The sequence below is a fragment of the Eptesicus fuscus genome, chromosome 9, assembly GCF_027574615.1.
Source record: "Eptesicus fuscus isolate TK198812 chromosome 9, DD_ASM_mEF_20220401, whole genome shotgun sequence".
NCBI classification, from domain to species: domain Eukaryota; kingdom Metazoa; phylum Chordata; class Mammalia; order Chiroptera; family Vespertilionidae; genus Eptesicus; species Eptesicus fuscus.
The window spans coordinates 9,494,061-9,518,770 of NC_072481.1; the positions used below are offsets into that span (position 1 = coordinate 9,494,061).

The 24,710-nt window shown below is 57.1% G+C and overlaps 1 protein-coding gene across 1 annotated transcript in view; it reads left to right on the top strand.

Annotated features, from left to right (window-relative positions):
* PADI1 (peptidyl arginine deiminase 1) overlaps positions 1-24,710 on the top strand; it is a 28,960-nt gene that overhangs the window by 2,822 nt on the left and 1,428 nt on the right. The window contains exons 2-15 of the mRNA XM_008148164.3: positions 7,405-7,585; positions 8,710-8,782; positions 9,397-9,458; positions 10,972-11,089; positions 11,222-11,347; positions 13,116-13,288; positions 13,382-13,485; positions 14,772-14,895; positions 15,260-15,367; positions 16,878-17,029; positions 20,032-20,176; positions 21,477-21,570; positions 22,708-22,787; positions 23,021-23,146. Coding sequence (XP_008146386.2) covers positions 7,405-7,585; positions 8,710-8,782; positions 9,397-9,458; positions 10,972-11,089; positions 11,222-11,347; positions 13,116-13,288; positions 13,382-13,485; positions 14,772-14,895; positions 15,260-15,367; positions 16,878-17,029; positions 20,032-20,176; positions 21,477-21,570; positions 22,708-22,787; positions 23,021-23,146 — 1,666 coding nt within the window. The remainder of the gene's footprint in view (positions 1-7,404; positions 7,586-8,709; positions 8,783-9,396; positions 9,459-10,971; positions 11,090-11,221; positions 11,348-13,115; positions 13,289-13,381; positions 13,486-14,771; positions 14,896-15,259; positions 15,368-16,877; positions 17,030-20,031; positions 20,177-21,476; positions 21,571-22,707; positions 22,788-23,020; positions 23,147-24,710) is intronic.

Here is a 24,710-nt window from a genome sequence, read left to right on the forward strand (position 1 = left end):
TCTCTGAGCCTCAGTTTCCTCATCTGACAAATGGAGAAACAATAGCACACACCGAATTGGGTCAAGAGGAGGATATATGAGATGTGCATTGCAGGGCCCTGTGCATGGATAGTACTCACAGCCATGACAGCTCTGGGGGGTCCTCTGGTACCTGCGCTTTCCATCATGCCTCAGAGCGCGGGAGGACAGAGGGCAGATCAGGGTGCGTGTGGTGGGGACAGAGGATGATGCTGACTGTGTCTCCTTTGGGACCACCAAGCACCTTCGCAGCTCCAGTGCGGGCCCTGGGTTGCTCTGAGCTCCGGGCCCTGCTTGACTCTGGGAGGGCGTGTTGCTTCGGGGTCCTGAGTGAGCACTCTGAGAGGCCTCCACTCAAAGGAACCTTCTGCCCAGCGTTGGTGGTGACGAGGGCCCTAGCCACTGCGTCTCTGCACTAGAAAGCAGGAGCTGCTTCGGCAGCGGATTGGTGGAAAGTGACCCAGAGAACTCCCTGCCGGCGAGGCCTGCCCTGGGTGCAGACAGGGACGTGGAAGTGTCAGGGGAGGTGAACAAAGGGGGATGGTGTTGTCAATCCGGGGAAGTTTGAAGAGGAGCCTGAGGCACACTGTAAGGCCTTGGCCGGCTAGGAGGAAGAGGCTGCACCTGATCATGAACTTGGGGCTCCCCCACCCCCTTACTAGGCGCGTAGCCAGCTGAGGCCACGGAAGGGGTTTCTAGCCAGCCTTGCTGGTGGAAGGGGGAGCCTCCCAGAAGAGGAGGTGTGCCGTCACCCCAGCTGCCCGGAGTCTGAACCCTCCAGGAGAGCCCGCGGGTATGGGCGTGTGGGGTGACATCACGGGAAGTGACTCATTCTCCCAGGTGCGGAGTGGGCTGGTGGTTTGGAGAGAGATTTGTGTTTGGGTGATCATGTGCCCCAGGGTGTCTCAGCCCAAGAAACCTTAGAGTTCCCCTGTAGCATGTGCTGCAGATCCTACCCCTCCCTGCAGCAGGCAAGCTAATCACCCTGACCTCTCACCCCAGAGGGCTAACTTATTACCCTGACCCCTCACCCCAGTGGGCCAGCTCACCACCCTCCCTTCCCCTCCCCAGTGGGCTAGCTCATCACCTTGACCCAGGTCTGGCCAGACTTCCCTGGCTGTCTACATCCTTGCTTGGAGGTGGCCCCCAGAGGACTCATACAACAGGGGGAATCCATTAGTGGTCCAGCCTGGCCCTCCTTGTCTGCCCAGAGGCCACAACCGGAGCCCCAGCCTGGAGGCCATGATGACCATTTACTTCGGGATGGAGGAGAAGAAGGCTGGCTGGGTAGGGGACAGGGATATTCTCCTGGAATTTTCCCCAAGCCTCCCTTTGGGATCCGAGACTAGAATTCAAGGAGCGCAGGGGGAGGTGGCTATGGGACCCCTCAGACGAGCCAGAGTGAGGACCCAGGCGGCTGCCCTTCTCGGGGGCTCCCTTATTTCAAAACAAGAAAATGCCAGAACAGAGTTCTAAAACTTGTGGCCAATATGTTCTTAATGCCTTAATTATTCAGGAATAAACGAATGCTTTTAACGTGCACAGAAGTGCAGTGAGGCATAACCGTGCTTTCACGTGGTCATTTAATTACAGGCTTGATGCCGGGGTTAATCCCAGTGACTGGCAGGTTCCAACAGCTGGGCTGGACACGGGTTTCACGCCTCGTGCGGACCTTCTCTCCTCCTCCCTCCATCCTGTTCCGCATCCGATTCCATCGCACGTGTTAACGTTTGGATTTGAGGGTTCTTGGAAAATGGGAGGCCAGGGTCCCCCATAAGTTCCCCGGGGCCACAAGAGGTCCGTGAGCTGTAGACTCTGGGAAGGTGGAGTGTGTGTTCCTGAGACGTTACAATACTATTCATCAGGGAGGGCCTCAGTGGCCAGCCACCCCTCAGCTCAGGGGGCCACCTGACCCCTGACCCTTGCTGCCACCTGCCATTTTCAGCCCTATCGGCCCCTCTTTCCCGCCCGCTTCTGGCCCCATCGCCGCTCCCCTGTGCCCCCCTCTCCTGATCATTTCCAGTCTTGGCATCACCCCGATTCTTCACCTTCTCCTTTCCCTTTCCAGCTCCTGTCACTTCCAACCTCCAGTTCTCTCTTCTCCTCCCAGACCCCGCCCCTCTGCCCTGGGTGTGCTGGAGGGTCTGAGGGAAGATTCTAGATGTAAGGAATGGGGGTGTCGCTCACTGGCGATGGAGGTTCCTCCGCGATCCCAGAATGCTGTCCTCTCCTTTGCTCTGCCCTCTCTGTGGCTTCTAAGCAGCTATTCAGCTCTGCCAGGTGGTCCTGATGCTCAGGGATGTGGGGTGGGATGTGGGGCTGGAGGGGTAGGAGAGTCACGTGATGACGGCTGAGAACAGGGCAGCGCTTAGTCATCACCACCGGCGGGGGCCAAGCTGGTCCTTGCAGACCGTGTGAACTTGGCCATCGCTTAGCTTCTCCGAATCTTCCCCCCGCACCCCTGCCCCCGTGCTAGATGGCGATAAACATCGCCTGTGAATTTGACCCCCCACTTTGCAGACGGGGAATTTCACGATCCCAGAGCACAGGCTGGCTGCCTTCATTCTACAGATGGGAAACTGGCTGAGCGGGGAGAAGTGACTCTCCATTCAGGGCCTTCGCTCAGGCCGTTCTGGCCCCGGCCCCTGTTCACTGCTGCCCTCCGCCCCCAGCCCCATTCCTGGGCAGGCAGGGTCCCCTTAAAAGAAGGCCTGGCCAACTTGGGCCCTCCTTCCAGGCTCCGAGTGTGCCGCCCCCCTCACCCCCTGAGCAATGGCAGTTATAAGGCACCCATAATTGTTATCTCGGGGAAGGAGGAACTCCCTCTGAATTTCAGTCCATCTTCTGTAAAATGGGGAGAGGAAAAATCCACCCCAACACACTCAGCATACAGGGGCTGTGGGGGTGGAACTGGAATGGAGGATAAGTGTTTTGTAGACTGCAGTGTACCCGCTCCGTCTGGGCCCTACCCTTGTCACCCTGGGGTGACTCATCCATCCTTTCTGGTGCCCAGTGCAATGCCTTATGCACAGTAGGTGCTCAGGAAACGAGTGTTGAGCAGCTGGCAGCACTAGCAGGAGCCCCAGGAGCCCCTGGGAGGTGCCATCCTTCAGGACTGGAGCTGGTGGGGCCAGTCGGCCAGGGTGAGCCTCAGCTCCAGGCAGAAGTGCCCACAGAGCTGACCCCACCTGCCGGGACCTGCTGGCTGGTCCCATGGTATCTCTTGTGGCTTCAGTTCAGGGGCCTTTAAGTCCAGGACACCTGGAGGGTGGCACCTCGGGGCTCCTGGCCTGTAGCCGGCCGGCCAGGTATGAAGAGGAGCCACGGCGGCCCCACGGGCTTGCTCTTCCGCCTTTCCATTCAATTCTGCATTATCCTCCCCTCCTGCCCTCGCCTCTCCCTGGCACAGTGCCGTGGGCAACCCTCCAGGCACACTGGTCCTTTGCTACCCACCCACCCACCCATCTGCAGGCTGGGTCAGTGCCATTCTGACCTCCCTGCCCAGACCCTGGTTCAGGGGTCTGGGGCCCTACCAGACCCTCAGCTCTGTTCCCAGGGGCTGGTAAAATCTAAGTGGCGCGTAGGATAGATGGCATGGGAGGAACTTTGCCATGACCTCTGTATCTCTCCTCCACCTAGAAACCAGATGGTAAACTTGAAATTAGGTGTGGCCTGTGGAGCCCCAGCAAGTGGAAGCTTCTGGGAGGCAGGTTCCAGCCAAGCCAAAGGAAAAGCTTTCTAATGACCGGTGTTGTCAGAGCACAGAGGGGTGTCAGGTAGTGAGCTGCCTGTCATGGGAAGTGTTCAAGCATGGAGTCCTGTGCTGGGCAGGGGCTGACCAGGGGGACCTTCGAGAGTCCTTGCTGAGCCAAGGCCTGTGCAGGTACCCTACAGTCTCATTCTCCTGGGGCAGGCAGGGCCCAGCAGGTCACGAGCACTGTTCCCTTGCCCTGCACGGCCTCACTCCTGCGAGGCTCAGGTGCGTGGATGGGGCGGGGGGAACATGGCTGTTCTGCCTCGGTGTCCTCTATCCTGCCTTAGGCCTTCCTATCAGGCCCCAAGGACCCTGATGAAGAAATTTGTGTTGCAGCGTCTACATTTTCCTTTTTCCTTCCTACATCTTCTGGTCCCGCTGGGGCACGCACACTCATTTTAATGTCAGCCAGGGCAGCATGCAGTAGAAGACAAATAAGCTGCTTTCTCGTCTCTTTGACCCCAGGGAGTTACGTAACCTCTCAGATTTCTTCATCTGCCAAATGCAGACAATAACACATACCTGGGAGGGTTGTTGTGAATGTGGGTGAGGTCATAGGTATCAAAAATTGAGCTTGTGCCTGGCACATAGAGTAAGTGCCTGAAAACACCACCCCAATAGACCCCGCCCCCACATTGCCCATGAAACATGCCATCCTTACGCCAAAGCAAGTGGACCTCGCTGAGGATGACCTGCTGATTTGCAACTCCTCGTCCTACCCTCTGTGCCTCCTCTCGTGAGATTCTCTGAGAAATGGCTCCATTCTCCTAGTACCTCTTTACTGACCTGGTGACCGGGCCTGCTCCGGGCAGGGGGTGCAGGGTCGGGCAGCGTGAGTCAGGCAGGGAGCTGCTGTGGCCAACACAGACGGACTGTGAAGCGGCCCCAGGAAGGTCCGAACCAGTGCTGTGGGGACAGAGGCGAGGACGCGGGCTCTGGCTCCAGTGGGCTGGGCTGTTGAGGGAAGAGTTATAGGAACGACAATGATGGCACCTAACACTTATTAAGTACCTACTGTGTGCCAGACACTTTAACTACCTCATTTCATGGACTCCCCCGACAGCCCCAGGAAGTAGCTCTTTGGGTTACATCCATGTGACTGAGGAGGGACGTTGAGGTGGGATTTGAGGCCACACTCCATACAGAGTCCACACCCCACCCTGCTCCATGAGAAGGGGGTATTTGAAGTGGATATTTAAGAATGCCAAAGATGGCCCTCTCCCACATCCCCTCTACCCGCCTCCCACATCCTCTCTACCCCCCTCCTGCAAAGATGGGGGAAGGGCAGTGGGGGGCAGAGGGTGGGAGAGGTCACAGACTCGTCATCATGACCCTGGAAATGATAAAGATCAGGATAATTATCCTGCCAGGCGTCTCCCGTGTGGAAATGACTGTAGTTCCTTTCATTTAAAGGGATATTTCAAGCCCATTACTTTGCCTGGCACCCAGGGCTGCTCTTGGGGTTTTGGTTGTGTCTGGGGCCTGAGCCAAAGGGACCAGGTCCAAGAACTGGCGAGGCAAACCATACTGGGGGCAGCCTGGGACTCACCCAAACTCCCGTGCCTGCCTGTCCCACCCCCAAGAGGGTTTCATATTTAGGTGGGTTCACAGGGGTCCAGGAAAGGACGGAGGCGGGAAGATCTATCCAAGGACCCCTCTGGCCCTGGCATCTTTGCAGTCGAGTGGGTCTATGTACGTGGACTTGATCTTGGGAGGTGACCTTGAGGCTGATGGCTCTGCCCTGCTGATGGCCATGGAGAGCCCTGATGTGCGGGGAGGGAGAAGCACCTGTGGTTCCCTCCTCTGACTTCCTCTCCGGCCATGAGCTCCACGGGGCCCAGTCCCTCAGGGAACCCAGGGCCTTAGCGCAGTGCTCAGCAAGGGGGTGCACAGTTCAGGTTTATTCAGGGGACGAAGGACAGCAGGTACCCTCTGAGGCCCTGTTGGCTTCGCTCTGGGGGCCTGTGGCTGGAGTTTGCAGAACATCACCTCCCCTATGGCCCAGGAAGGCCAGCCCTGTGTGCTGTGGCTGTGGCTGGGGGCAGCTGGTGGTGTGAGGAGTGGGATGGAGGCTGGCAGACAGAGGGCTTCTCAACCCCCCCTTCTGGAGCCCAGAGCCCTGGGGTATCAGGTGGATGAGGTGTACCAGGTGGACCAGGAGAAGTTGCCCTGGGTACTGGCACCAGCCAAGTTCTAGATCCCTCCTGGGTACAGATGGGCCGAGTCTCCTTGCCGAGTAGAGGTACCTGAACCCATTCATGCCTTTAACAAGGGCTTATGAGCACTGACTACGTGCCAGACACTGTTATCGGTGCTGGGGACACAGCGCTGAGCAAAACAGACCACACTCCCTGCCCTCAGGGAGCTGAGCTTCCAGCAGGAGAGATGGGCAATAAACTGAATGAGCAGAGTAACAGGAGAGTGGGGGAGAAGGCGGGGTGAGCTGCAGATTAAATGGGGTGATGGGAAGGCTCATTGAGAATATAACATTTAAGCCAATCCCTGAAGGGGGTAAGGGAGGGAGCCTTGCAGATAGCTGGGGGTGTGGGGGGAAAACCATTCTATGCAGAGGCAGCAGCCAGTGCAAGGGCCCTGGGGCAGGCCAGCCTGGCAGCTTCATGGAAGAGCAGGAAGGTCAGTGTGGCTGGAGCAGAGTGGGCAAGGGGGAGGGGTGCGTAGTGGGGAGGAGGAGGTCGGGGAGGTGGCAGGGAGCCACCAGGAGGGGCCTTGTCTATCACTGTGGGGGCTTTGTTGAGTGTGATGGGACGCACTGTTTTTGAACATAAAGGAACAGCACAATGTGACTTAGGTATGCTGAGTGTGGAACAGCCGGAGAGGGCTCCGTAGGCCTCGGGAGACCAGTGCGGAGGCTGCCCAGCGACCCCGGGGAGTGGCGCTGACAGTGCATTTCCTGATGGCAGCATAAGAGCGGGAAGCCTTGGGGTGGGGTGGGGTGGAGGTGTCCAGAGGTTAGCTGTCTCTGCTTCCTGGAGTCTCGGGGTTGCTGTGAAACTGGAGGGTTGAACTTTGTGGCTTGGCCCCATCCCCATCTCCCCTTTTTTAAAAAAATCCTCACCTGAGGATATTTTTTCCATTGCTTTTCAGAGAGAATGAGAGGGAGGGAGAGAGGGAGGGGGGAGAGAGAGAGAGAGACAGACAGACAGATTGGTTGCCTTCTGCAGGCACCCGGACTGGGGGTGGGGAGTGAACCCTCAACTCAGGTACGTGCCCTTGACCGGGAATTGAACCCTTTAGTTTGTGGGCTGAGGCTCTAACCACTGAGCCCGGCCAGGGCCCCAGCTCCCTTTGGGCTGTCTGATTCTCGGGCTCCCAGGAGGTTTGCTGAAAGGGCTCTCCCCCTTAAACGAAGCTCAGCACCAGTGCTCTGCCCCACCCCCTCGTGTTACAGATGGGGAGACTGAGGCCGGGGGTAATGTGCCCGGGTGAGCCACATGAAGGTCAGAGGACAGCTGGATGGAGCCTAGGCTGCCCAGTGCCCAGCGGGCTGGCCTCCTGGCCCGTGGCCCTCCCACACCATTCCCCAGCCCAGCTGTCAGGGTGGCATTTGGGTGGCCTTGCGATGGTCACACTCCTGAGCCCCGGACCCTTCCCCCCTCTCCTTTCTCTGGCAGCGATGTGCCCAAGGGCGCCGAGAGCTTCAGGGTCTCTGGGAGCTCCGGGGTTCACATCTTCATTGTCTACGACCCAGCACGGGTGACGGTGCCCACAGACAAAGCCCACTGGCCCCTGGACACCCATGTGGACCTGACTGTGTCCGTGGAAACAGCCAGTAAGGCCTTAGATGATCTCAAGGTAAGAGGCCCTTCCCCACAGGAAGGGGCTGCATCTCCCCCCCTGCACCCAAGGTAAGAGCCCCCCAAAGCATACCTCACTCACGTATCACCCCACTCACCCAAGCCCCGAAGGCTTTTGGCACCTGCGTCCACATGACACATCCTGATACAACTCCACAGACACCCCAAACACGCAAGCCCGCCCAATGCCCAACGTGACACGTCCCCATGAATGAATTCTCCCGAAACACACCGCCTGCTCCTCCCCCGTCAGGGTCACCAACATCCCACACCAATCCTGTGCTCACCCTACACACAGACCCCAAACCAGTCCCCCACTCAGGTGTAGGCTGGACCCGTGGGCGCACCTGGGCAGACGCAGGTGCACACCTAGATGTGCGGCGTCTCCCGCACCTAAACAACTGGGAAGTCTTCTCTTGCTCAGATGACAGCCTCCTCACTCGCCCAGCCTCCCACCACACACAGTGACCCGCTGATTGGGCAGGGACAACGCACGCAGGGACTGAGCAGCCTTTGAGAGCAGAGGCCCTGGAGCCCACGCGGGCTCAGACCTCGCCTCCTCTGCTTACGCGCTCCGCGCCTGCCAGCAGGGCCCTGAACGGCCTCATTACGCATGGGCCCTGTCTACGGGGGCCATTCTGGGGGGCCGTGGAAGTGGCCTGGAGAGAACTCTTGGCATGGGTTCTGGATCCGGGGAAAAAGCTCATCACCACTGGCTGTTATTATGGGATGGAGGTCATTGTTCCCATTTTACAGGTGAAGAAACAGAGGCCTTGAGTAACTTGGCCTAAGTCAATGGCTGTGGATGCTCCTTCTCTCATTCTTTCTCTCTGACATCCCCCATGAATTTCTGAGGGTCCACCTGCTCCCTCTAGAATCTGCCTCCACCCTGCCCAGCCCTGGAAGCACCCATAGCCTCTCTAGCTGGAGAAGGCAGCTCGGGATCCAAGCCTGGAGCCTGTGAGACATGGGCCTGCAGCAGCAGGGAGGACCTGGGGACCCCAGGCCTTGCCCTGCCTCTAAGCAGGGCTGTTGGGAGGTGTGGGTCACCCCCAAACCCCTGGTCACTGCCATCTCTGAAGGGACGGCCATGCTGGCTTAGGGCTGACCATGTCCCCACAGGTGAAGGTCTCCTACTTTGGGCAGAGCGAGGACCGTGCCCTGGGCCAGAGTGTGCTCTACCTCACTGGCGTCGGTACGTACCGCCTCCCTGGCTCTCTGTATATCCCCAACTCCTCCATGGTGGCTGTTGAGGGTTTTGGGGGGGGCCCTGAGTGCAAGCCCATGGCCAGCTGCTTCCTCCACCATTGAGGGGTGTGGCTCCCTAGAACATCAGAGATGGAGACCCAGCAATACTTAGGGCCACAGGCATCTAGAAGCTGCACTGTCCATGTGTCAACAGCTAGACCCACAATGGGCCCCTTCACCTGGAGTCCCAGCTGTCACACCCGCTGGAACCCGCAGGCCAGCACTAAACCCTGGACAGCCACGTGCCCCCCCCCCCCAGCCTGAGCACCAGGGCAGCTGGCCCTGAGAGCTATGAAACCAGCACCCAGAGCCTCAGGCCTAGTCCCCAACCGTGGGAGTCAGGCCTCCAACTCAGCGAGTGTAGATGAGCAAGAAATTCAAGACACGAAGACGTGGGTCCCTCCAACACCCAGCACCACACAGGGCTGCCCAAGGGCGTCCCAGAACAGGGCTTCCCACTTCTCAGGGGCTGGGGAGGGGCAAAGCGTTCCTCCCCCTGGATGTTGTAGGCGGAAGGTGGGGCCCGGGGAGCCCTGGCAACTCCTCTCCGTCCCTTTCTAGACATCTCCCTGGATGTTGACACAGCCCGCAAGGGCAAGGCAAAGCGGAGCCAAGGCGACAAGGTGAGGCTTTCCTGGCTACCCCAAGCCCGCAGGGTAGACAGGTAAACCTGGGGATGGGCCTGGGGTGGGGGGGGCCCTCCCTCCAGAAGGGCCATGGGTGCCGAGGGTCTGTGGTGCCCAGCAGTGCAGGGACCCATCTGGGGACTGTCAGATTGCCAAGGGGGAGTAACGTACACTGTGTGATGCACAGCAGCTTACCCTCTGCGTCTCTCTTATTCCACCTTATACTTGGGGCTGGTTCGTTTGCCTGGTACGTTTTCTATTTCTAGGCTGTATTTGGAACCCCAATGGCAGGTGCTTCATAAAGGTTGCTGAGTGACTGAAGGAAGGTGAGGGGAAGGCGAGGCTTCCAGTGGAGGAGGCTGGGTGGGCAGCCCAGTTACACCCTAAAGAGTGAGGGGGAGGGAAGGTGGGCTCAAGGCAGAACCCCACAGGAAGTACCCGGAGCCATCCTGGAGGGCAGAAGATGTAGTTTGCAAAGAAAGACCCCAGAGAGGAAGCCTGGACCACAGGGTTCGTGGACAGGATGGGGCAGGGCTGCCATGGATGGCTGTGCAGGCCATTCCCTGCACGGGTTGCCTGGATCAGGTGGTGAGTGGGGCCAATTTTACAAGGCACATCTTGGGGGGTGAACTCAAGCGCCATATATGCCAGCAGTACCCCAGACCAGAGTTTGAATCCCATCTACCTGACGTCCTACAGCCTCTCTCCCCTCTCCTGTGAGGTGGGAGAGTGAGCCTGCACTGCGGGGTTGGTGGGCAGAAAGCAGAGACGTGTCAGGAAGAGCGTGGATCATTCGATCGACCACAGAGGCAGGGCTCCAGCCATCCTTCCCGCCTCGGCTCGGGCCTCTGTGCGGGGCCTGCGGGACTGTGGGTGCCCAGGCCCCAGGAGGGTGCGGGGATGAGGAGGGCTTTCCAGGACTCTCCAGTCCCATCGAGGTCAGGGCGAGGCAGCCTCTGCCCTGGGCAGGGCCAACACCGCAGGCTGGCGAAGGGCAGGCTGGTGAAGGCTGTTCTGAGTATGGTGACTGATGGCTGGGTGGGGCCGCTGTGAACGGTGGCGCAGGTCATTCACACCACAGGGTGGAGTGGCTCTGGGTCTAGAGACCTGGATGGAGCTCAGTGCCCAAATCTATGAGCCCTCTGTAAACCTTCTTTTAAAAAACATTTTACTTATTTTAAAATATATTCTTGTTGATTTCAGAGAGAGGAAGGGAGAGGGAGAGGGAGATAGAAACATCAATGATGAGAATCATTGATCAGCTGCCTCCTGCATACCCCCTACTGGGGATCGAGCCCACAACTTGGACATGTGCTCTGACCAGGGATCGAACCGTGACCTTCTGCTTCATAGGTCGAAGCTCAACCATGAGCCATGCCGGCCGGGCATGTAAATCTTCAAGCAAACACAGGATACAAACATCTCCAAGCTAACAAAGCAGCCATGTCCAGAGCCCCTTCCCAGAGCCCCCTGGGTCCCACTGACCCCGAGGTCTCTTGTTTTACCACAGAAAACCTGGCACTGGGGCCCTGCGGGCTATGGGGCCATTCTGCTGGTGAACTGTGACCGGGATGGTCTCAGTTCCAGGGGGCTCGACCTTGACAACAGCCAGCTGACGTCACTGGATGGTGAGCGACAGCAGGGTCATGTGGTGTTGTCCAGGGTGATGGTGTGCCGTGGTAAAGGGTCAGAGGGGATGGGACGGGAGCCGGTCAGTGGGGTAAGAGGGAGGCTTGTCTCAAGGGTGCCACTCGCTGCAGACCTGAAGGACATGTCCCCAATGGTGCTGACCTGCGATGGCCCTGACAAGCTCTTCGACAGCCACAAGCTGGTCCTGAACGTGCCGTTTTCTGATTCCAGAAGAGTGGGCGTCTTCTGTGCTCGGGGTGAGTGGCCTGGTGTCCTGCCCTGTCCATCCTCCGCTTCCCAAACTCTTTCTTCTCTCGTCCACCTCTCTCCCTTCCTTCCATCATCTTTCGTAACTCTCATTACAGCTTACAAACAGCCACTCCATCCGGACACAACATGTTACCCAAGAAGGAGGCTCGATAACTAGTCCCATTTTACAGAGGGATAAACTGAGGCTCAGATGCTTGAATTTACTGTCTTAAGGCCACACAATCACTTGGGGGGTGGGGTGGAATAAGCATTCAAACCCAGGTCTCTTGAGTGCCAAAGCCCCTGCTCTCTCCACTGCCCCCATGTCCTCTCCTCCTCCCTTTGGTTACTCAGCTCGGGATGAGCCCCCAATGCCCAGATAAGCACTGTCCAGTGGGGATGTAGGGGGGCAGGAACCAGCAAAGCTGAGGCCCAGGCCTTCCCTGGGAACTCTACCAGAGATATAATTAATCCAAGTCTGTGGCTTAAAACATACCCATCCTTAACCCTGAGTGCCCTTACTCGTTTTTATTAATAGCAAGAGGCCTCTCCTGCCCCTTCCTTCTTCCTCTTCATGCCTTTCTGTTCGAACAGACCCAGAACTTGTTGTTCTGGCTAAATGAGCCTGGCAGGAACCAGAGGGTTCCTTGAATGCATCAGCGGTGGCAGGTTAGGCAGGGGCCGGCCTGGGGACACCGTGACACCAGAGCAGGAACAAGCCTTGGTGCGGGAACCGGCAGCCTCCCGGGTTGAGACCAGAACCGCCATGGACAGTTCCCAGGAGAGAAGGAGGCGGGCAGAACTACCATTTTTCTCTCTCAATTTTACTACTCTTTTTTTTAAAGTCCTCACCCGAGGATATGTTTTTATTGATTTTTAGAGAGAGGAACATGGATGTGAGAGAGGAACATGGATCAGTTGCCTCCTGTATACACCCCCACTGGGGAACAAACCCGCAACGTAGGTATGTGCCTAATTGGGACTTGAACCCACAGCCTTTTGGTGCACAGGACGATGCTCCAACCAATGAGCACCCAGCCAGGATTACTACTCAATTTTAAAAAATTGAGGTGAAATTCAGATAGCATAAACTTAACCATTTTAAAGGGAACAATTCAGTGGAACTTAGTACATTCTCAATGTTGTATAACCACCACCTCTCTCTAGCTTCAAGACACTTTCATCCCCTCCCCCCAAATAAAACCCTGTACTCATTACTAGTCACTCCCCATTCCCCACCCCACCCCCCTCCGATCCCCAGCTCCTGGCCAACACAAACCTGCTTTCTGTCTCCATGGATCTGCTCATTCTGGACCGTTCATCTCAGTGGAATCATACACTGTGTGGCCTTTGTGTCTGGCTCCTTTCACTTAACTTAATGCTTTCAAGGTTCATCCATGTTGCAGCATCTATGAGCACTGCATTCTTTTTTCTGCGTGAATAATACTCCTTTGTGCGGACATATGACAACTTGTTTATCCATTCATCTGTCGATGGACACTTGGGTTGTCTTCACCTTTTGTGCCAGCTGGTTTAAAGCTTATATTGACCTCGTGAGAAAGAGAATGTTAGCCCATTTCACAGATGAGGAACTACGGCTCAGAGAGGCTGAGTCGTTGAGCCGACGTCACACAGCTTGTGCATGGCAGAGCTGGAGAGGAGCCCAAGTAGATCGAACACAGAGGTGGCTCTGCCCCTGGTTTCCTCTCGTCCTGTCCTTACAGCCCCACACCCCTGTGCCAGCACTGGCCCCTGTGCTGACTCTGGTCCCCCTAGGTGGGAATTCCCTCTCACACTACAAGCAGGTGCTGGGGCCCCGGCACCTGTCCTACGAAGTCGAGCGGCAGCCAGGGGAGCAGAAGATCAACTTCTATGTGGAGGGGCTCACCTTCCCCAACGCTGATTTCTCGGGGCTGGTCTCTCTCAGCGTCAGCCTGGTGGACATGGGGGTATGTACGGCCTTGGGGGCTGGGATAGTGGCTGAGGGACGTGGGGGACCAGTTTGGAGGCTCCAGGACCACTGAGTCCTCGTTTCCCCCTAGACCCTGCCCGAGGTGCCCATCTTCACAGACACTGTGGCCTTCCGCATGGCCCCCTGGATCATGACCCCCAACACCCAGCCCCCCCTGGAGCTGTATGTGTGCAGGTGAGGCCTCACCCCCCTGCAGCCCTCCTGCCGTCTCTGGAATCGTGGAGACGGGAACAGACGCTGTTCTGTGGTGGGCCCCTCACTCGGACTGGATGGGACCCGTGAGGGCTCCCACAGGCGCAAGCTGGGAGCAGGACAGCAGCCGGCGGGCTTGGGCCCCTCAGCCCACTCGCCCTGAGCAGCTAAGGCCCCGGTTGTGGTCGCGGACTCAACCTCCAGTGCCCCTGCCTCTACCCTGTCCTGCCTGCAGCAGCCCCAGGACATTCTGGGTTCAGTCTAGGCCAGTGATGGCGAACCTATGACACGCGTGTCAGCACTGGCACGCGTAGCCATTTCTGATGACACGTGGCCGCTGAGGCGGCCACATGCCGAGGATGAAACATTTGCTGCTCCTGAGGATGAAACATCTGCGAAATAATGTTTTTTCCTCCAAGTGACACACTACCCGAGTTACGCTCAGTTTTTTGGCGAAGTTTGACACACCAAGCTCAAAAGGTTGCCCATCACTGCTCTAGGCAGTGAGACCCGGCCCTGTTCAGGCTGCTGGTGGCTGCAGGAGACCTAGCCTCTCTCTGATGTGGGGGTGCTCCTGGGCCTGAAAAAAATGTGGGAAGCCAGACTCTGGGGTGGACTGAGAGCCCTGGCCCGTCCCAGGTGCCTGTCCTCCTGCCATCTCCCAGAATCCTTGTCAGGCCCCTCCCCTCGATGGCTGGGTGAGCCTCTGTTGGTAAGGCCACCCCAGGTCCCTGCATCGAGGTCAGACCAGTGGAAAGTGCCACTGTTGGCCTGAAACATAAATCAAGAGGCGGGGAAGGGTGTGGCCAAACAGGTTTGCTCTGCTCACCTTGCGCAGGTGCTCAGAGGGAATTCTTTCTTTCCTTTGGCTCCCTAACCCCACCCGGACTCCTCCGTTCAGGTCAGGCGTGTGGAAAGGGCGTAGATGGGCTACCTGCCCTCTGGCCACCACCTTAACCAGAGAGATCCAGTCCGTGGGTCACCTCCACCATGGCTGCCCCTGCTGGTGCCTCATCACCAGGCTCCGTAGCCCTGGGCTTGCCCCTCACCTGGCACCTGGCACTTGATGTGATAATGGGACATAGTCCGTCTCTCAGCCTGTGAGCCTCTCTAAGGAAGGGCTGTGCTTGAATCCCTGCATCCAAGGGCCACACAGGGCCCAGCACAGACTAGATCAAGGCCATCCCATCCATGCCCCACCTCCTGGCCCCAAAGCCAAGGTCAAGGTCAGAGGCCGTTATTATCCTCCCCTCTCCCTCTGTTTGCAGCGTGATAGACGCTCATGGCTCAAATGAGAAGTTTCTGAAGGACATGTCTGACCTGGTGTCAAAAGCCAACTGCAAGCTGATCATCTGCCCTTGGGTCGAAAATCGAAATGATCGCTGGATCCAGGTGGGCGAGGAGCAGACCCTGGGGGAGAGTGGGGTGGCCCGGGCGGCCTGAGCCCGGCCTTCACAGGGCTTTGGGAAAGGCTCCAGAGAAGCTAGGCCACCTGGGACCCAGGACTCAGGGTGGGGGTATGCAGGTTAGGGGAACGCTTCCCGCTGCCTGCATCACCCCAGTCTCTCCTGCTTCCCTCCAAATGCCCTGGTCCCAGACAGCGTTCCCTCCTAGCCAGGGTCCCAAGGGGCCTCTCCTGCACCCCCCAGATCTTGGGGAGGATCTGCTGCCCCGCCCTGCCCCAGGCCTGGGGGGTCACCCTGTTCTGGAAAACCACACCAAGGAGGTCACTGTAGTCTTTCGTCTCTCTTCCCAGGACGAGATGGAATTTGGCTACGTGGAGGCACCCCACAAATCCTTCCCCGTGGTCTTTGACTCCCCCCGAGACAGGGGCCTGAAGGAGTTCCCCTATAAGAGGATCCTGGTATGTGGCAAAGGGCAGAGTGGGAAACCCTTAGGTGGCTCCTCCTATAGGACCCCGATCAGTTTTGCCTAGTCCTGGTCCTTTAGGGGCAAAAAGGACACAGGTGGCGGGCTATGGCAACTGGGGTGTCCGTGGGAGGTTTGAGCAAATATGCAAATAGAATGCAAATTGATCCATGTTCTGGGAGGGGCTAGCTAATAAAGTCTTCTTGAGGACCTTTCTCCCCCAAGAGGGAGCCAACAGAAGGGAAATCAAACTGCCTTTTTAAAAAAAAAAATATATTTTATTGATTTTTTACAGAGAGGAAGAGAGAGGGATAGAGAGTTAGAAACATCGATGAGAGAGAAACATCGATCAGCTGCCTCTTGCACACCCCCTACTGGGGATGTGCCCGCAACCAAGGTAAATGCCCTTGACCGGAATCGAACCTGGGACCCTTCAGTCCGCAGGCCGACGCTCTATCCACTGAGCCAAACCGGTTTCGGCCAAACTGCCTTTTGAGGGGAATGCACCCTGGTTAAATCCTCATGGCTCTTACTTTTATGAGCTGGGGCCTCTCTTCAGGTAACAAAGATTTTCTGAACACCTACTGTGTGCCAGGCGTGTGCTGTTTCCTACACACAAGAGCAGCTCTAGCAACTGTGCACTGAGGTCCAGGCACTCCCCAACTTTACAAGGTTATTCATTTAATCCAGGGGGCACCTCAAGTCTCTCCTTCCTGAGGCTCAGAGAGGTTAAGCTACTGGCCCAAGGCCACCCAGCTAGTGGTGGCACCAAGATGCAAAACCAGAGAGGCTGCCTCCATAGCTCCCGCGCTTTACTGCTGAGCTAGCCTAGAAAGACCCTGAAGCTCAGGGACTCTGCCTGTTACCGGCCCCCACGCCCCCACTGCCCGGATAACCCCGGTGTCTGAGGGGGGGCTGTGGTGGGGAAGTTGGGTGCTCAGGCAGACAGAGCAGGACATTCACCCCAGCCTGGCGGGGTCAGGGATGAGACCCCGCAAAGGGACAATGAGCCCTGCAGGGTGAGTCTGCGTCAAGGGCTTGACCCGACCCGGGCATTTCCCCACTGACTTCCATTCGCATCTTTATCCTTTCCTTCTTTCTACTTCCTTTGGGTTAATTTGTCATTCCCCCCACCCCCCGCCCTGCCCCAGCTGGAAACAGAAGCTAAGAGCTGTCAATCTTTTCCCTTCCTAATATGTGTCCAGAGCTCAGTGCTTCCCCAGGAGGACAGCTTCAATCCGCTTTGTTTTTATTGCCTTTCTGTTCAAAAGGCTGTCCAGTGTCCCCTTGGATGTAGTCTGTGGCCCACAGGTTCTGCAGGAGGGTGTCACCCAATTTCCAGACACTGGGGGCTTTTCTAGTGATTGTGCTCTCATTGGCTTGGACTTGAATTGCAGGGTGCTCAGAGAATGGGGGAGTCTGTGAACAGTGGATAGAGGTGGTTTCCTGTTCTAACTGACCCTTCCTCCTGGGGGTGGGGTGGTGTCTTGCTGGTCCTCCCACAGGGCCCCGACTTTGGATACGTAACCCAGGAAATCCCTTTCGCTGGCGCCTCCGGCCTCGACTCCTTCGGCAACCTGGACGTCAGCCCACCGGTGACCGTGGGCGGCAAGGAGTACCCCCTGGGCCGGATCCTCGTCGGCAGCAGCTTCCCCAAGTGAGAGGCAGGGCGGGAGGGAGGCGCAGGGCGTAGGACACTGACCGCAGCATCCACCCTCCAGCTCCCTCACGGCGAACACAAGTCTCCACTCTGAGAAGCGGTCTTAACTTCCTGCATGGGTTCGAGAATCAGAGACTCGGAGGCCTAGACTCTTCGATTTGGAAGGTCACAGAATCTTAGGAGGACACTCACAAACTGATGTCCACGGTCTTTGGCCTGCCTAGAATTGTGTGGGCTTAATGACACATGTACATATATATCTATGTCTCAGGAGGCCTCACATAGAAAGCCAGATTTCCAGCCTCCTGAAAGTCAGAAGAGCTGGGGAGATGTGCAGTTTGATGCACAGGCAGGAGATAGAGCTGTTGCCCTCTCCCTGTAGGAGGTCAAAACATCTGCTGACCTAGCCAAGCTCGAAAGGGCCCAGGGGTCGGCATGGGCTGCAGGTGAGCGAGTGGCTGGTTCGGACAGTGTGGGGAGCCTCAGGCAGGCACACGGTGCCCAACTAATGCCGGTCCATGCTTCATCGTGGGTTCTCCACTCTGTGCTCACATTTAGAACAATCTCTGTGCAATGCTGCCTCCTGGTGGCAGCTCTGATGTAGCTCAGAGACCAGGTCCGATCCCTCCTGGGTTGCAGTCCTCTGGTCCAGGCCCCTGCCGCCGGGCAGATGGCTGTAGAGCACGCCTAGGAGGGACTCTGCCCTTCCGCCACCCTCCATGTCTCTGATTCCTGCCGCTTTCTGCTCATGTGCAGTTTCTAAAGTCTAATTCTTCTCCACCATCTCACTGTTTTGTAAGAAGTCTTTTAAAATTGCCAACACTGGCCCTAGCTGGTTTGGCTCAGTGGATAGAGCCTCGGCCTGAGGACCAAAGGGTCCCGGGTTCGATTCTGGTCAAAGGCACATACCTCGGTTACAGACTCCTCCCTGGCCCGGGCCCTGCTCGGGGCACGTGCAGGAGGAAACCAGTTGGTGTGTTTCTCTCACATCGATGTTTCTCTCTGTCTTTCCCTCTCTCTTCTACTTTCCCTAAAAAAAAATAAATAAATAAATAAAATTAAAAAAATGGAAAAATACCCTCAGGTGAGGATTAAATAAATAAATCATCATACCTAATAAAATGGTAATATGCAAATTACCATCACTCCGCTACGCCCACGATTGGGCCGGCTGGAAGCACGGGGGGGGGGGGGTGGGACTCAGAGTGGCCAATTGGCTGGCGGTAGACCCCCGCTCCTCCCCCCAGCTTAAACGGCCGGCGCTGCTTAGGCTGGTGCTGTGGAAGACGCTGGTGGCGGAACTCGGGGTGGCCGATTGCGTGGCTGCCGGCACCAGTTTTCCGCCAGCAGCAGTTTTCCTCTGGCCACCCGCCTGATCGGAGCGCCTCCCGATCGGAGTTCCTCTCGGGGTGGCCAATCGTGCTGGCGGGAGGCGCTCTGATCGGCGGGTGGCCAGAGGAAAACTGCTGCTGGCGGATAACTGGTGCTGGCAGCCAGGTGAAGGAAAAGTCTATTGTACAAAACTTTGTGCAACGGGCTCCTAGTAACTAAATAAAATAAAATTACCAGCACTCTATTAAGATAACAGAAATACAAGAAAAATATTTCCCACAATCCCATTCCCAAAATCAAAGCAGTGTTGTCCAATCTGGTAGTTCTACCTTGCTGGGACTCCCTTCTAGACGGTGTCTGTGACATATTCGAGTTATATCGGCCCTGGATTAGCACACAGTGGTTCGAAGGAATGGATATCATTCACATCATTCACAGATATACTTTTAGCATCTATTATATAAGAGATACGGAGTGAGCATAGACAAAAATTCCAGCCCTCTTAGAACTTGCATCCTAGTGGGATGCCAGACAATAAGACATCAAGTGTGCCAACCAATAGTGGATGGTGTAGAGAAAAATAAAGCTGGTAAGAGGGTTGAGGGATTGTTTTAATTTCAAAGGCCTCATAGTGGAAGAAGGTAGCATTTGAATTAAACTTGTGGGGAGTGGGCAGCAATTCTTAGTAGAAAGAATAGCATGTGCAAAGGCCCTGAGGTAGGAATGTGCCTGCTATATTCGAGAGACAGCAGGAGGTCAGCGTGGCTGGAACTGAGAGATTGAAGAGGAGAGTGGCAGGAGGGGGGACATCAGAATTGGTGGGGCTGTGCAGGTCCTTGTGAAGACTTTGCATTTACCGTTAGTGAGATGGGAGTGATGTGAGGGTTTTGTCCAGAGGAGGGATATGCTCTGACATATTTAAAAACTTCCCTCTGGTTAGGCTGCGGAGGAGCAAGGCCGAAAGCTGGGATAATGGGAAAAGGGAAAGGCCACTGGGATTATTTAGGTGAGGGAGGTGTCACTGGCTGGGTGGTGGCAGAGGAGGAGCCTGGGCAAGGCCGGATTGTGTTCTGTTTAAGGTAGAACCACCAGATTGGATGCGGGCTGGGAGTTCATCCGTGTGTCCTTAAACTGACAAGCCAGGGCAAGAAATGTGATCCCTTTTTTGTAAAACATATTGAAAAAAATCTCTGAACGTGTGTTTACACATGGTTACTTGTGTCAAGGAGAGTGGAAAGTGCCCAAAGAATAATATATTGTTCTGACTTTAGACAAGGCTTCAGCTGCCTCATCTGTGAAATAGGGACATGGCCCTTCCTGGTGGCAGGGTACCTTCCTGGGTAACGTCTCCACAGCTCTGGGACTCCAGCTCCTGCGCCCCTGTCCCCTGTCCCCTGTTCTAGGCCACCCTCGTCCCTCCCTCCTTCCCTGTCTCTGCTAATAAAGGCTGGTTTGAAAATGCTCAGACTTCATCTCAAGAACCACAAACTGAGTGGGCAGTGGTTCTCTTGAGTCAGCTAAGATGCTTGTCAAAATGCAGATTCCACACCCTCAGATGAGCTACATCCTCGAAAACTCTGAGATGTGGAAGACATCAGGGCCCTGCATCTGACCCCCACACCCACAGGTCACCATGAGGTGATGGCCACTCTCTCCCTCCCCGGCAGGTCAGGTGGGCGGCGAATGGCCAAGGTGGTGCGTGACTTCCTGAAGGCCCAGCAGGTGCAGGCGCCCGTGGAGCTCTACTCTGACTGGCTCTCCGTGGGCCACGTGGATGAATTCCTGACCTTTGTGCCCACCTCCGACCAAAAGGTGTGCCCCCTCTCCTGCGTGAACCACCTCTGCCCTTGCCTGACCTGATGGGACGAAACAGGGCAAAGCTACTTGGGACCAACTCAACACCTAATCCATACTGAGCTCAGAGGCAGGGTACCCCTGAGGCCAGGGGGCATTAATCTTGGAGGGCTTCTTGGAGGAGGTCAGAGCTCAGGTCAGGAGGGCACTCAGTGGCTCACTACTCACACACATTCTCACACTTACTGGGTGTTTCCTCTGATCCCCACCTCTCAGCCAAAACCCTTGTGAAATGACACTGATAAAAAATTGGTAACATTTACTGAGCACCTATTGTGTGTACACTAGAGGCCTGGTGCACGAAATTCATGCACAGGGGTGTGTGTCCCTCAGCCCAGCCTGCACCCTCTCCAATCTGGGACTGCTGGCTCCCAACTGCTTGCCTGCCTGCCTTCCTGATTGCCCCTAACTGCTTCTGCCTGACAGCCTGATCACCCCCTAACCACTCCCCTGCCAGCCTGATTGATGCCTAACTGCTCCCCTGCCAGCCTGATTGCCCCTAACTGCCCTCCCCTGCAGGCCTGGTCACCACTAACTGCCCTCCCCTGCAGGCCTGGTCGCCCCCAACTGCCCTCCCCTGCCAGCCTCATCGCCTCTAACTGCTCTCCCCTGCTGGTCTGGTTCCCCCCTCCCCAACTGCCCTCTCCTGCAGGCCTGGTCCCTCCCAACTGCCCTCCCCTGCTGGCCATCTTGTGTCTACATGGGGGCAGCCATCTTTGACCACATGGGGGCAGCCATCTTGTGTGTTTGAGTGACAGTCAATTTGCATATTACTCTTTTATTAGATAGGATGTTTTAATTCACTTAATTCTCATGAGGTGGCTACTATTATCATTGTCCCCATTTTGTAGATGAGGAAACTGAGGCTCAGAAGGGCAATTAACAGGTAGGGTAGGATTCAAACCCAGACAGTGGGCTCCGGGCCAATATGTTAATCCCTCAGTTGACCGCCTTGCAGAGATGGCCAGGGAGGGCACAGCCTTCAGGGAGCAAGCAGCCTGGGAGGGGGGCTGAATTCCCAGGTGGGTAAAGCAGGGAAGGACCCCCAGGCAGGGAGAATGCCATGGACAAAGGCCTAGAGGCCTGAACCAGCTTAGAGGACCTGTTGGTAGTTCTTTGTAGCCGGTGGGTGACGTTGAGGTGAGAGGAGTGTCCCGTGCGCGGTCTGGCCTCTGAACTCAGGCCCCTCCTGAGTTTGGGGTCTCCAGCTTCTAGGGGGAACCCGTGCACTGAGTTCTTCTCCCTCCCTCTGTGCCAGGGCTTCCGGCTGCTCCTGGCGAGCCCCAGCGCTTGCCTTAAACTGTTCCAAGAGAAGAAAGCGGAGGGCTACGGGAAGGCGGTCCAGTTTGATGGTGAGTGCCAATGACCCAGGCGTCCTGCGGAGACGCTGCCCTGACACTGCCAGCCCTGGGCACCGCTGATGCCTTTCCTGACTGTGCCCCGTCTACAGGCCCTTTGTCTGCAGATCTGAGCTGAGAGCCTGACATCACTAATTCTCCTGACTCTCACGTGGGAGCCAAGGATGAGGGCGCTCCCTCTCTTGGGCTAGGAAAGGGGAGCCGAGAGGTGGTGATCTGCCCGAGGAACACCCAAGGGGGTGACCTCCTCCATACAGTGGGCGGTCCCTGGCCACACCCTGGGACAGGAAAAGAGCAGGAAGCAGTGAGCATGCTCCTGTGCCATTCTGTGCTGGGCACTCGTTCTTACCCCTTCGGATCTCCCACGCCCTCTCCTTATCCCTTTTCACAGACGAGGAGACCGGGACTCAGAGGGAAGTGGCTTTCCCAGGGCCGTGCCGCAGGGAGCAGCAGGGCTAGGGGCTTAAGGGAAGAGGGCCCAGAAGCCAGGTGGGTGGTCAGGGCCCCTCTGTAGACCCTCCTTTGGGAACTGACGGACCCTCCAAAGGCCCGTTGGCCCTTCTGAGCATCTTCCCCTCCCCACCACAGAGCTCAGAGCTCTCCCCTGAGGAACGGAGCCTGGGAAGGAATGTGGAGTAGCCTGCGGCCTGGAGAGACCTGGGTCCAAATCCTGGTCTTGCCATTTGCTGGCTGTGATATCACGGATGCATTCTGGACCTCTCAGTGCCCCCGTTTCCTCTTTTCTGAATTGGGGGGATAATGAACCCTACCTAGCAGTGCTTTAAAGGTTAATAATAAACTTGGTGCGAGTCCCAGAACATGGTGGATGTTCAATAATGGTAACCGTACGGCGATTGTTAGGCCCTGAGCCCAGGTGTCCCTTCCCGAGGGGTCTGTGATCCATCCCCAGGATTGACTGGCAGCCAGAGCCAGGTCCTATCAGGGTTTCCTTCTCTGGCTTTCTCCATCCTTGCTTCAGGCCCTGGCACTGAGGTGGGGAGGAAAGTCTGGCCCAGATCATGAAGGCCTGGGCCCACGGTGGCCTGGGCAGGACTCCCTGAGCCCATGTACAGTCTCTCTCTCTCTCTCTCTCTCTCTCTCTCTCTCTCTCTCTCTCTCTCTCTCTCTCAGGGTTAGAGCAGCAGGTGAAGAGAAGCATTAATGAAATGCTGGCCGACAGAAACCTCCAGAGCGACAGTCAGTTTGTGCAGGTGAGGGGCAGGCCTGCTGCCTGTTCTTGGGGGTCCCCCATCATCCAGAGAGAACGGCTAGGGGCTGCTGAGAAGGGTAGGGTAGGGCCCTAGGGAAGGTCATTTGAGCCTCAGTTTCCCCACCTTGGGGTAGCAATGGCACAAAGATCAAAGGCGCTAAAAGGAGCTAAAAGGCGCAGAGGCTGCACAGAGCAGGCACTCTGCAAGCCTTGGACCCTCACTCACTCCCCCAGAAATGCATCGACTGGAACCGGGAGGTGCTGAAGCGGGAGCTGGGCCTGACGGAGCGGGACATTGTGGACATCCCCCAGCTCTTCCACCTGAGGGGCCCCTACGCAGAAGCCTTCTTCCCCGACATGGTGAGAGCATGGGCTTGTTCTGGTTCTTGGGGCCTGGCAGGGGCCGGGTGGGGACCCCGTTGGGCCTCCAGAGAAGAGAAGAGCACCCTCTGTACAGGGACAGGTGGCACAGGCGGGGCGGCCCGCACCCTCCAGCATGTGTGTGCTTACCGTGCCAGTACAGACCGCCCATCCGTGGCTCTCAACCCGGGCCACTTTGCCCCCAGGGCATTTGGATCGCCTCAGTAAGGGGGTGCCGCTGGCACCCAGTGGGGGAGGGCAGGGACGCTGCACAACATCCCGCAGGCGCAGGGCAGCCCCACGACGCAGGGCGTGGTTTTCCCCAAATGGGAAAAGGAAGCGTGGTTTGGGTCCAAATGTTTTGGGCTTCCGTTTCTGGGCCTCAGCCGCCTTCTCTGCTCCCCAGTGGGGCTCCCGAGTCCAGCAGGTGGGGCAGGCGGCAGCCACCCCCCCGGGCTGTCATTAACTCGGCAGCTGACAAGCAGGTGAGAGCCTGTGAGCTCAGCAGCCTGGCCCCTGGGAGGGGCCTGATGCTATCGGCACCGTCCTGGCCAAAGTGCCCATTATTCCCTTGGGAAAGGGTGTCGGGATCTCTGTCCTTGCCTGCCAGATGCCAGCAGCACCCCCCTTGTTGTGACAACCAAAATGCCCCGGGGGCAAAATCGCCCCTGGTGGAGAACCACCGTCCTGAGGCAGTGCCGTGAGAACTTTCTGGGATGATGGACATGCTCTGTATTTGCACAGTATGACCTGGGAGCCACTGAGCCACGTGTGGCTCCTGAGTACTTGAAATGTGGCCGACCAAATTTTTACTTTAATTTGAGTTTTAACAGTCACAGGTGGCTAGTGGCTACCGTACCGGACAGCAGAGGTCTAAGGGGTGACCAGCTCCGGTCTGGCTGAGGGTTGCTGGTAAGGCCTGGGTCAGAGCCCATGACCTTGGTCAGCCCTCCTTTGGCTGTGGCCTTGCCCACACCTGCCAGAAGCCCACTCCCCAACACACACCATAGGGTCCCTGTCTGTGTTTACTGGAAGGGCCTGCAGGGAATGCTCAGTTAACCCCCCATTTGTCAGATGGGGGAACTGAGGCCACAGAGGGGAGGGGTTGGCTTGCTCAAGGTCCCCAGCGAGCCAGGGGGCAGCCTCCAGTCTCCCGAGTCCTCATCCAGGAGGGGCCCACCGGCTGGCTCTGTCCTGAACCCCGCACCTGGCTCTTCGCCCTCCCCTTAGCCTTCCGGCCCCACCCCTCCCCTGGCAAGTTCTGGTCCATTAGTGAGCAGGTGGGTCGCTCGGGGCCAAGGCCATGGAGCTGGCCTGAGACCCCCCCAGCTTAATGTTGGTCCCAGCCTAGATGGCTCTGCAGGGCAGACTTAGGGGTGAGGGGCTAGGGCTTAGAGATTAGAACGCCACAGAGTCCAGGGCAGCCCACCCCACACTGAGATGACCCAGCACTACCCTCTAGAAGCGGGTCCAGAATGTCCCCTCCTCTGGCCATCAAGCGGATCTGAGAAACCTCCACACCCTGCAGTGGGGAGATGTCCCTTCCCCACCTCTAGGGCCCCCA